Here is a 12,619-nt window from a genome sequence, read left to right as displayed (position 1 = left end):
CTGAAAGATTGCAGATCCCATATTCTAAATCAGTCTCTCCTTAATATATTATGTAACATTTGTTACAGAGTATCCTTTCAGAATTATCAGCACATCCTTGCCTTAGCATTTGCTCTCAAGGAGATCAATGAAAGTACCCAGATCCTACCCAATGTCACTCTGGGCTTCCACCTTTATAATAGCAATTTCAGTCCAAGTTGGACTTACCTTGCCTCAATGGTGCTTCTCTTCACCCAGGGAAGATTCATCCCTAACTACAACTGTGGGGTCCCAAACTCTTTAGCTGCAGTCATTGGAGGGCCTGACATCTGTCTCTATGTGGCAACTGTCCTGTGCATCTATAAAGTTCCTCAGGTAAGATATGTTGAGTATGTATGGCACTACCTGAAGAAGCCTAGAAAGCTTTGCTTTTATGATAAAGAACACTTTAGACGATATTCAACCTTTTCATAGATACTCAGAACAGAAGCTTAAAAGATGATTGATACTTCATGTTGAAGAATTGAAGTCAGATGGTACACAAGATCTGTTTGTTATAATTCAATGAACATTAATGGCCACAGATGAAGACAAGGCATTAGAGAAGTCAAATGCTTGGCTTAATAGCAAAAGTACGAAAAGTTAAATATTCTAGTTTGGGAGAAATAATTTAATTTCAAACGCCAAAGAAAAGTAAAAGTTAAGGAAGGTGGGGTTTGTTTGTTTTTTTAAAGTATGAATATGCATTCATGACTGAAAGAGGAAGTAAAGTACAGTTTTTTGGGGGGAGGGGTTGAGAAGAAAAGGACCTAGTGAAATTTAGGTGGTTTGGTCTTCCATGGATAGGACAATAGTGTATCCAAAATGAGTAGAAAATATTAAAGGGAACTATTTGATATTCATTTCTCCTTGACTGGATTACAATAGTAATGATAAGCCACAAAAAACAGTGGGTGTGTTTGAGAAAGATAAATATTGAGGGATCCTTGGTGGTCTCTGAGCATGTTTGCTTTGCTGAAGACATTTCATTACCCAAGCTAGGTAACATCATCAGTGTTAGTCTAGTTTGGGTAATGAAACATCTGCAAGAAAACAACCAAACTCAGAGACCACTAAGGACCCACTGAGCAACAAACATTCTCTTTTATTGGAGTGAAATATTCCCCAATTCCAGAACTTAAGGTTTGAGCCAGTGGTAAAATCCAATTTTTTTACTACTGGTTCTGTGGGCGTGGCTTGGTGGGCATGGCAGGGGAAGGATACTGCAAAATCTCCATTCCCACCTCACTCCAGGGGAAGGATACTGCAAAATCCCCATCCCCACCCCACTCTGGGGCCAGCCGGTCAAAATTTCTCCAAACTACTCAAAATTTCTCCAAACTACTCAAAATTCCCACTACCGGTTCTCCAGAACCTGTCTGAACCTGATGGATTTCACCCCTGGTTTGAGCCTATTCTTTCCCTTTCTAGAATAGTCATTTTTTTATTCCTTAAAAAATAACACAGTAATAATTTTTACAGTCACATGCACAAATCCCAAAATACTTTTTGACTACTAAGACTAAAACCAAGGTAGCTATTTGGAAATGAATACAGCTATGTGGACAATGTTTCAGTACACAAGCTCAAAAACACCAAAATATTCAATGCATTTTCAGAGGCTCATATAGAGTAGTGGCCAAAATTGTGGAAACCTTTTGAGAAAAGTATATTTTCTAAAAGTAGCTAATAACACCCACCTTTTTTTTTTTTTGGAGTAGTACCATAAAATTGTATATCAATGGAAAGATAATTTAATCAAAAACGTAATGCAACAACTTTTATAATGGATTTGCTATTAGAATAGCAGTTACAGTATAAAAAAGAAAAGTGAAACATAAAAAAATGAGATGTACAAAAATTATCACAATAGAAAAAAATGAAATATACAAAAATTATCACGTCAGTTAATACTTAGTTGGGTAACCTTTAGCATGAATTACAAAGTCTTCCCATGGAGTGAACCAAATCTTTTAGTTCTGCAGCTGTTATAATGTGATTGAATGATTGCTTCTGTTAACTGGGTTTTATTGCTGGGTTGCTTCTGACTAACAAGTTTCTTTAGTCAGCTCCATAGATTTTCAATTGGGTTAAGGTCTGGGCTATTCCCAGGCCATTCCAGCAGTGGAATATGATTATCTTGAAACTCCCCCCCCCCCAAAAAAAGTGGTGTTATCAGCCATCAAACTTCAAACATACACTTTTCCCAAAAGGTTTCCACAATTTTGGCCACTACTGTAGATCTTTACAATTGCTTTTGTCTTTGCTTCCTTTAGTTGACTTATGGCTCTGCCCCAGTCATGGATAAAGAGACTCAAGCAGTTTTCTTCCAACAAATGTTTCCAGATGAATCCCACCAACGTAGGGGCCTCTTGCAGCTACTGCTGTATTTTAGATGGATCTGGATTGGAGTTCTTGTTGTGAATGATGACAAGGGAGATAAATTTGTACAGGAGATGCTCCCCACATTTTCCCAGCATGGTATCTGCTTTGATTTCATACAAAAGTTCCCTAAGGTAGATTTTTACATTGATTTTAATGATCAAGTAGGTGAAGGAGTCCATGTATATCAAGTTCTCATGAACAGCACAGCCAATGTTGTAATCTTGTATGGTGAAATTGAATCTATATCATTACTTAGAACATACCTCCAATTGTCAGAAGTGGAGGATATACCAAAGAAGACAAAAATCTTGGTTACAACAGCTCAAACAGATTATACTTCCAATTCCTTTGAAAAATTTTGGGACATCCATTTCCTACATGGGGCTTTATCCTTTGCAGTTCACATAAAAGAAATCCAAGACTTCCAGGAATTTCTTCAGAACCTAAATCCAACCAATAACCAGCATGATCATTTTCGGAAAGATTTCTGGGAACAGGCATTTGGTTGTTTCTTCTCAAACTCAAAAACTGAGACATCTGAGAAGAAATGTACTGGACAGGAGAGCCTTGAAACCCTTCCAACATCTGTGTTTGAAACACGCATGAGTGGCCAGAGCTACAATATTTACAATGCAGTCTATGCTGTGGCACATGCTTTGCAATCATTGTATTTATTCAAATCCAGGGGAAAAACAATAGCAAAAGACAGAAAGCAACAGTTTCAGAATCACAAATTGTGGTGGCAGGTAAGATCTTAAGCAGATAAAGGCAAAATGTTTCCTTGTCTGTAGTTGCCATAAAATCTAATAAACCATATTCTCCAAGGGTATTAAAATTAGGTCTCGAATTAAAATATAGTAGTGGATTAATCCATTCAAATATTTACATGCTCACATTAAAATTACAAATGTCCACTACCTACAACTGATGTATTGAAACAGTGCTTTTGTTGTTGTTAGTTGCAAAGTCATGTCCGACCCATCATGACCCCATGGACAACATTCCTCCATGCCTTCCTGTCCTCTACCATCCCCGGAGACCATTTAAGCTCACATCTTCTCCTTCGGTGACTCCATCCAGCCACCTCATTCTCTGTCATCCCCTTCTTTTTTTGCCCTCAATGTTTCCCAGCATTAGGCTCTTCTCCAGTGAGTTCCTCCTTCTCATTAGGTGGCCAAAGTATTTGAGTTTCATCTTCAGGATCTGACCTTCTAAAGAGCAATCAGGATTGATCTCCTCTAGGACTGACCTTGCAGTCCAAGGAACTCACAGGAGTCTTCTCCAGCACCGTAGTTCAAAGGCCTCAATTCTTTGGCACTCAGCCTTTCTTATGGTCCAACCTTCACAGCCATATATTACACTTGGGAAAACTGTAGCCTTGACTATACATACTTTTGTTGGTAGGGTGATGTCTCTGAAACAGTGCTTAGTAGCACTTTATTTTATATGTGTTGCATGGAGAGTTTACATCAACATTAATACTATGCACTCAATGTCCTAGAAATCTAACGTACTATAAGATTCAGTCACAGATTAAAAGTAAAATCAACAGTAAAACATATCTGTTTGATTGTTCAAAATACCTTCATGTCCACTTTTCAACAGGTTTCTAGATTAGGTTGTTCTCAACCAAACCTTGAATGGAAGAAAAAGGAATAATAATAATAATAATAATAATAATAATAATAATAATAATAACAACAACAACAACAACAACAACAACAACAACAACAACAAAACAACAACAACAACAACAACAACAACAACAACAACAACAACAACAACAACAACAATAAAGTGATCCTTACTCAAGAAAGACACACAGATTTTTATAATTCACTCTTTTCCAGGCCTGTTCATTTCAAAGAATAAATCAATTATTATATAATTGACTATCTGTCACCTTTCAACTTGGTGCTTAAATGGTGACTTGTTGACAGTGATTGTTAAGACTCTGGATATTACAGGTGCAATATCACCTCTAAAAAAAAGTTTCCTCTATAATGCCCTTATTTTTACCCTTTTGAAATTCAATTATTACTTTTGCATTTGTCTATAGTCATCTGTTCAATACTGCATTGTATTGTAGATTCATATAGATTTGGTTATACAATTTTGTATTATGTATTTCTATATAACTTTTAATTTTATTTAAGAAATATTGTATTTTACCTTTATTTCAGTGACATTGCTGTATTATCTGTTTGGTGCTGGTGTACAAACCAGAATAAAAGCAAACAAAAAAAATCCTTCCTTCCTTCCTTTTTCCCTTCCTTCCTTCCTTCATCCCTCCCTCGCTTGCTCTCTTGATCCCTCCCTCTATATTGCAGCTTCATTCCTTTTTGAGAAGTATCTCATTCAATAACACTGTTGAAGAAAAGATTTCCTTTGATAAAAATGGGAAAATCATTGGTGGATTTGATATTATCAACTGGATCACATTCCCCAACCAGTCCTTTCTTAGAATCAAAGTTGGAGCAATAGATCCTACAGCTCCTCCAGACATGTTTTTCAACATCTCTGTGGATTTTATCACATGGCCAGTAGGCTTTAATCAGGTTAGATGTATGAATCTATATTTGTCTGCCTACATCTATCTATCTATCTATCTATCTATCTATCTATCTATCTATCTATCTATCTATCTATCTATCTATCTATCTAGAAGTACCATAATATTGTCTCTATGCTTACCTAAGTACAAATTACTGAAGGGGGGGGGGTATCTAAAAGAATGTTTACATTTCAAATATTTGACATGAAATATTGTGCTTGGGAGTTCATGGCCACCATGACAGCCATGTGCTTATCCCAGATCATGACAGTGCTCACATATCACATCTGGTGCTCATTTCAGAGCTGTGGCTATAGATCTGAATTGGGGAAAAATTTGGTGTCTCCTTTGTTATGACCAGGTCACACCCTGATATTTATGGAATGCTCTGTTGCTGGTATCTACTGTGGGGAATCTGGTCCCATTAGATTGGTCCATCCCCAGTGACTGATGGCCCTGGATATGTTTCAGAGGGAGCTAAAGATTGATCCTATTGATCTGCTCCACAGTCCATCCAAAACCTTGGTTGCCACTTGAATAAGAGGGCAGATGAGTAATTGGATGAGATTGCACCCATGCAATCTATCTTCTCTTAGGGATCTTGTCACTCCCATGGTCCATGGAAAGAGATGTAATGAGAAAAGAGAAATCTAGAATGTTATCGGCACTCAATGAAGGACAAACCAAACATCGTTTAGAGTTGCAGTGGCAAGGGGAGGAAAACATTAGTACTTCTCTGCCTTTGTTGCATCCACAGACAGCTGCCCCACAGCCCCGTGTCAGGCAACACAAAACCTTTTTTTTTAATAAAGGGATATGTGATGGAATTTGCTCAGCATCTGTCAAACGAAGTTGCTTGCAGTGGGATGCCAACATTGTTGCAGAGCCAGAAGAGTTGCCTGGGGAGAAGTCTTGCCCAATGATCTGGAAACAGTTTGAACCTGAGGGTCCTTGAGAGTGTGAGTTCAGACATCTGCTCTTTAGACCCATACCGCTCCTGCAGGGGTGGCCTGCTGGGGTTTGCAGGGGTTCAGGAGAACCTCTAGCTAAGATTCTGTACAGTTCGGAGAACCCCCAAATCCCACTCCTGGTTGGCCCTTCCCACCCTGCCCTGCCCCTCCAAGGAGTCCCTATGTGGCCCGTTTTGGATGCAGGTAAGTACAGACTGTGCACGGAGGCTCAAGGAGGGTGAAAAATGGGCCTACCGGAAGTTCAGGAAGGCCAGAAATGGGCCTGTTTCTGGCCTCCAGAGGGCCTCTGGAACCTAAGGAGGCCATTTTCGCCCTTCCAGAGGCTCGAGTAAATCCTCCGGAGCCTGGGGAGGGCAAAAATGCCCCCTCCACTGTGGTGCAGGAGGGTGATTAGGCCACACCCACCATGGCCACACTCACCCAGCAACTGGGGAGAGAACCCTTTGCTAAAATTTTTGAGAACCACCCTGCCGTCCTGGCATTTGAAGTGCCTGGGAGATATGTGAGTGGGTTCTAATGGTGATTAATTCTTCTTTGAGTGTTCCATTTCCTATTAGAGAAGACTTGGTTTGCCTCTTTCTGAAAACGTCATCACTGGACCACACTACATGGAACAAATTTTGTTGAGTATCTAATCTCTTTTTGGGGAAGGTGCTGGAAAAGGTGGATCCATGAGAGCTTGCAGAACATTCAGTGTCAAAGTCTTCATGCTACTTCACATTTGTTATGGAGTGATTGTGGGAATGACCTTGGAAGGTGGGTAGGGTGGAGTGGGGAGGAAATGCTACTTAGGGAACAACCAGTTAAGATAGGGTATAGCTCACAGCTGCATAATGGGCAGAGAAAGAAATGTAAAAAGGAATTTTTCAAACTTTTCAGGTTGCAAAACAGAAGTGGGGAAATCACTAGCTCTTCAATAATGTGAAATTAGCTCATAACAGAATATATAACAGTAACAGAGTTGGAAGGGACCTTGGAGGTCATCTAGTCCAACCCCCTGCTCATGCAGGAGACCTGTACAGTTCGAACCATCGAACTGCTGATCTTTCTGATCGACAAGCTCAGTGTCTTAGCCACTGAGCCACCTAGTCAGGCAAATCTGGTCATATTTTCCATCTGGTTTACATGGGAAGGTTGATAGTTTGTCACTCCCTTCTTAATCTGTTGATTCCCCAGTAACAGTATCACTCCAAGAACTTCTTTTGCTATCTGTATCTTAAAATATTATTCTTTATTTGTGAATAGGTACAACCTTTATCTTTGTGTAATGATCCCTGTGAGGCAGGACACAGCAAGGCCAAGAAAGAAGGAGAGTCATTTTGCTGCTATAGTTGCCTTCTGTGTCCAGAAGGGAAAATATCAAAGGAGAAGGGTAGGAAAAATTCAAATGTAATGGGACTAAGCCACTGGGTGCAGCACTGTGTATAATCCACTATACCCTCTCTATTGTGTTGTTTTTCAGACATGGATAACTGCTCTCCATGTCCAGAAGATCAATATCCAAATCCTGACAAAAATATGTGCATTCCAAAGTGGATCACCTTTTTGTCCTTTGAGGAACCGTTAGGGATCAGTCTGACTGTTCTTTCCCTTTGTTTTTCTTTAATGACAACTTTGGTCATCACAGTCTTCATGAAACATAAAGATACTCCCATCGTCAAAGCCAACAACAGGAATATCACCTACCTTCTCCTAGTTTCTCTCCTCCTCTCTTTCCTTTGTGTGTTTCTGTTTATTGGAAGACCTGATAAGATTGTGTGTCTTCTTCGACAATCAGCTTTTGGCCTCATCTTTTCTGTAGCAATTTCTTGTGTATTGGCCAAAACCTCTGTTGTGGTTCTAGCATTCATGGCCACCAAACCTGGTTCCAGATTGAAGAAATGGGTGGGTGGAAGAATAGTTAGTTTCATTCTTCTATCCTGCTCCTTTGCTCAAATAGGTTTTTGTGCTGTGTGGCTGATAACATCCCAACCATATCCAGATTTTGATGCACAGTCAATGTCTGAAGGAGTCATCCTGGAGTGCAATGAAGACTCGGTCATGTTCTGTTGTGTTTTGGGCTTCATGGGTTTTCTTGCTCTGCTTAGCTTCTCTGCTGCTTTTCTAGCTAGGAATTTACCTGACAGTTTCAATGAAGCCAAATTCATCACCTTCAGCATGTTGGTCTTCTGCAGTGTTTGGCTGTGCTTTATTCCAACCTATCTAAGCACTAGGGGAAAATATATGCTGGCAGTCGAAATCTTCGCTATGATCTCTTCAAGTGCTGGATTATTGGTGTGCATCTTTTTCCCCAAGTGTTTTATCATTGTGATGAGACCTGAACTGAACAATAAACATCAGCTGATAAAAAGAAAGTTTTAGAAAAACCTCTTTATTTGCCTGATATCCTTTATATATACTGTAAATGTTGGAGGTGTTCCTCACTTGCACATTTAAGCCAGAGAACAATGTACAGCAGATTGACTTTCCATGTTGCAATGAATGCCCTGTCTTTTGAAATTTGAATAGCTTTGATTTTTTTTTTCCTTCTGAAAGGCAAATATAAATAGGCCCTTATAAAGTGTAAATAATAGTGACAGTTTGATTGTCATATTTCAGTATGGGACTACCCTGTTTCCCTAAAAATAAGACTTATCTTGAAAATAAACCCTAGCATGATTTTTATGTATGTACTTAATATAAGTCCTACCCCCAAAGTAAGCCCTACTTAAGAGCCTGCACAGCCAGCCTTCTGCCCCACCGTGAGCAAGCAGAAGAACTGGGCCTCCTGTACATGGGTAAAAAAACTGAAATAAGCCCTAGTGCCTATTTTGGGACCCACGGGAAACATGGTAGTGGATATAGAGAGAATATATGGAGGAGTTATTAGTTCTTTTTATTAACCAAAGGGATTTATTCCTTCTTAATTTATTGATTACTATTTTTCTGTGTGTAACAGTCTTTCACCAAATATATAGATTTTATGTGAATTACAAATTTGTCTTTACTAGTCATCTCAAATCATGTTCACACTAGAATGTGTAAAAAGGAAGTGGAGATTAAATATAAAGGAGCCTTTCATTCAAATAGGGAGTGACTATAAATTGTTTCTGAAGCAATCAGACACTAGGAACTGTCTTTGTACATTATGTGCAATGGTCACTAACAAAAAGTGTGGTAAATTCAAAAGTTTCTTTCCAGTTGCCCCTATGTCCATGATGGCAAACCTATGGCACGCGTGCCAGTGGTGGCACGCAGCACCCTCTCTGTGGGCATGCGAGCCATTGCCCAAGCCGTTGCCCAAGTCTGCCACACATGTGCATGTGCCTCCCACCGGCCAGCTGGTTTTGAGTCTTTGCCGCACATGTGCGGGGGGTGGGGCGCCTGCGGGGGGCCACACCTGCATGCGGAGGGCAGGATGCATGCGCAGGGGCCACACACACATTGCATTTTGGGGGTTCGGGTGCATGTACGTGAGCTTTGGGCACCCAGTCTGGAAAAGGTTAGCCATCACTGCTCTATGTTTTCTCCTCAGTAGCAAAGAACAATGAAATCTCCAGCCAAAAAATAATACTCGCAAATCAAAATAAATTTAGAAGACCCAATACATGTTAACATACAATTTGCATAATGGTCTCTTTCTAGGATTTCACTCTTATAAATCACTCTACAGAACAGTCTTTCCATGATCTGGAATGATCTGTTTGAATACATAGTGTATGATAGCACTTGAATGAGAGACACACAGTAATTCTACGTACCAGATGATGAGAGCATTCTGGTTCCTCTAAATGTTGATGTTCATTCTATCAACTTTTTCACTGATCAAAATGAGATTTAAATACAGGTGAAACTTGAAAAATTAGAATATCATGCAAAAGTTCATTTATTTCAGTAATGCAACTTAAAAGGTGAAACTAATATATGAGATTTTATTTTATTTTTATTTTTTTATTTTTATTTGATTTATATGCCGCCCTTCTCCGGACACTCAGGGTGGCTTACAGTGTGTTAAGCAATAGCCTTCATACTTTTATATATATTTATATAAAGTCAGCTTATTTCCCCCACAAACTGGGTCCTCAATTTACCTACCTTAGAAAGGATGGAAGGCTGAGTCAACCTTGAGCCTGGCAAGATTCGAACTTACTTTAATTGCAGACAGCTGGTGTTAAATTACAGTGCCTTGTCTGCAGAGCTATCTAGGCTCTGATGTAATGAGATAGACTCATTACATGCAAAGCGAGATAGTTCAAGCCTTGATTTGTCATACTTCTGATGATTATGGCTTACAGCTCATGAAAACCCCAAATTCACAATCTCAGAAAATTAGAATATTACATGAAATCAATAAAACAAGGATTGTACATAGAACAATATCGGACTTTTGAAAAGTATAAGCATGCATATGTACTCAGTACTTGGTTTGGGCCCCTTTTGCATCAATTACTGCCTCAATGCAGCATGGCATTGATGCTATCAGCCTGTGGCACTGCTGAGGTGTTATGGAAGACCAGGATGCTTCAATAGCAGCCTTCAGCTCTTCTGCATTGTTCGGTCTCATGTCTCTCATCTTTCTCTTGGCAATGCCCCATAGATTCTCTATGGGGTTCAGGTCAGGCGAGTTTGCTGGCCAATCAAGCACAGTAATCCCATGGTCATTGAACCAGGTTTTGGTACTTTTAGCAGTGTGGGCAGGTGCCAAGTCCTGCTGGAAAATGAAGTCAGCATCCCCATAAAACTCATCTGCGAAAGAAAGCATGAAGTGCTCCAAAATCTCCTGGTAGACAGCTGTGTTGACCCTGGACTTAATGAACCACAGTGGACCAACACCAGCAGATGACATGGCTCCCCAAATCAACACAAACTGTGGAAACTTCACACTGGACTTCAAACATCTTGCAGTGTGTGCCTCTCCATTCTTCCTCCAGGCTCTGGGTCCTTGGTTTCCAAATGAGATGCAAAAATTGCTCTCATCAGAAAAGAGGACTTTGGACCACTGAGCAACAGACCAGTTCTTTTTGTCTTTAGCCCAGGTAAGATGCTTCTGACGTTGTTTGTTGTTCAGGAGTGGCTTGACAAGAGGAATACGACATTTGAAGCCCATGTCCAGGATCTGTCTCTGTGTGGTGGCTCTTAATGCACTGACTCCAGCCTCAGTCCACTCCTTGTGAAAGTCCCCAACACTTTTGAATGGCCTTTTCCTGACAATCCTCTCCAGGCTGCTGTCATCCCTGCTGTTTGTGCACCTTTTTCTCCCACACTTTTCCCTTCCACATAACTTTCTATTAATGTGCTTTGATACAGCACTTTGGGAACATCCAACTTCTTTTGCAATTACCTTTTGAGGCTTTCCCTCCTTATGGAGGGTGTCAATGATGGTTTTCTTCACAACTGTCAGGTCAGCAGTCTTTCCCATGATTGTGATTCCTACTGAACCAGACTGAGAGACCATTTAAAGGCTCAGGAATCCTTTGCAGGTGTTATGGCTTAATTAGCTGATTAGAGTGGGACACTTTGAGCCTAGAATATTGAACCTTTTCACAATATTGCTTAATGCATTGTAAGCCGCCCTGAGTCTCCGGAGAAGGGCAGCATATAAATCAAATTTAAAAAAAAATTCTAATTTTCTGAGATTGTGAATTTGGGGTTTTCATGAGCTGTAAGCCATAATCATCAATTATTACAAATCAAAGCTTGAACTATGTCGCTTTGCATGTAATGAGTCTATCTCATATATTAGTTTCACCTTTTAAGTTGCATTACTGAAATAAACGAACTTTTGCACGCTATTCTAATTTTTCGAGTTTCACCTGTAGATTGAGACTACAGTGCCTGGCTCTAACCACCTTTTGTAAATGTGCACCTAGGGAAAGCTGTGATAATTTAAGAGTTCCAGAGCTGTTTGATGAACCTCAAACATCTGGTAACCAAGAGAGTCCAAGTCTGGCTTCTGTTAAATGAAGAAGATCATATTGATTGTATAGAGCAGTGATGGCTAACCTTTTCTGGACCAAGTGCCCAAAGGGCACGTGCCTGAACCCCCAAAATGCAATGCGTGCATGGGCCCCGTGCATGCGCCCCACCCCCCACATGCGTGCATGGCCCCCACATGTGCCCTGCCCCCTGTGCATGCATGTGTGCCCCCGCATGCACTCTGCCCCCCATGCATGTGTGCCCCCCGCATGTGCCCCACACACGCCCTGTGCATGCACGCGCACCCCCACCTGCCACACATGCCCCACCTGCCACGCAAGCACAGCAGACAATCATTTCTGGAAGATCCACAGCTATCAAACTGAGCAAATCTAGGGTTTTAAATATCTTGGTATTTATTTTAGGTCATCATCTTCTGTGAAACTCCATTCTTCAGATCTTTCCTTATGAGCCCAAACAGCCTCTGATAGAATCATAAGATATTTGATTCATAAGGGGAAGAACTACCGGTAGTCTTCAATTTACGACCACAATTAAGCCCAACATTTTTTGTTGCTAAATAAGTCCCAATTCTGTTAAGTGTTCTGTTAACACTTAACAGAATTCTGTTAACTGTTTTGCCCCATTTCATGACTTTTCTTGCCACAGTTATTAAGTAAATCACTGCAGTTGTTCATTGGTAACAGCTTTAAGTGAATCTCACTTCCCCATTGACTTTGCTTGTCAGAAAGTCATAAAAGATGATCACATGACCCCAGGAAACTGCAACGATCAT

At 40.3% G+C, this 12,619-nt stretch overlaps 1 protein-coding gene across 1 annotated transcript in view; it reads left to right on the top strand.

The window, feature by feature from the left end:
* The window catches only part of LOC117672998 (vomeronasal type-2 receptor 26-like), a 28,349-nt gene extending 20,060 nt beyond the window's left edge, over window positions 1-8,289 (top strand). The window contains exons 4-7 of the mRNA XM_087893492.1: window positions 69-354; window positions 2,295-3,149; window positions 7,174-7,300; window positions 7,391-8,289. Coding sequence (XP_087749618.1) covers window positions 69-354; window positions 2,295-3,149; window positions 7,174-7,300; window positions 7,391-8,289 — 2,167 coding nt within the window. The remainder of the gene's footprint in view (window positions 1-68; window positions 355-2,294; window positions 3,150-7,173; window positions 7,301-7,390) is intronic.
* Window positions 8,290-12,619: the final 4,330 nt, after the last annotated feature.

This window comes from Pantherophis guttatus, chromosome 4 (assembly GCF_059756535.1).
Source record: "Pantherophis guttatus breed Tessera chromosome 4, ASM5975653v1, whole genome shotgun sequence".
NCBI lineage: Eukaryota > Metazoa > Chordata > Lepidosauria > Squamata > Colubridae > Pantherophis > Pantherophis guttatus.
Note: the sequence above shows the minus strand (reverse complement) of the source record. Positions and strands in the feature narration are given on the sequence as shown.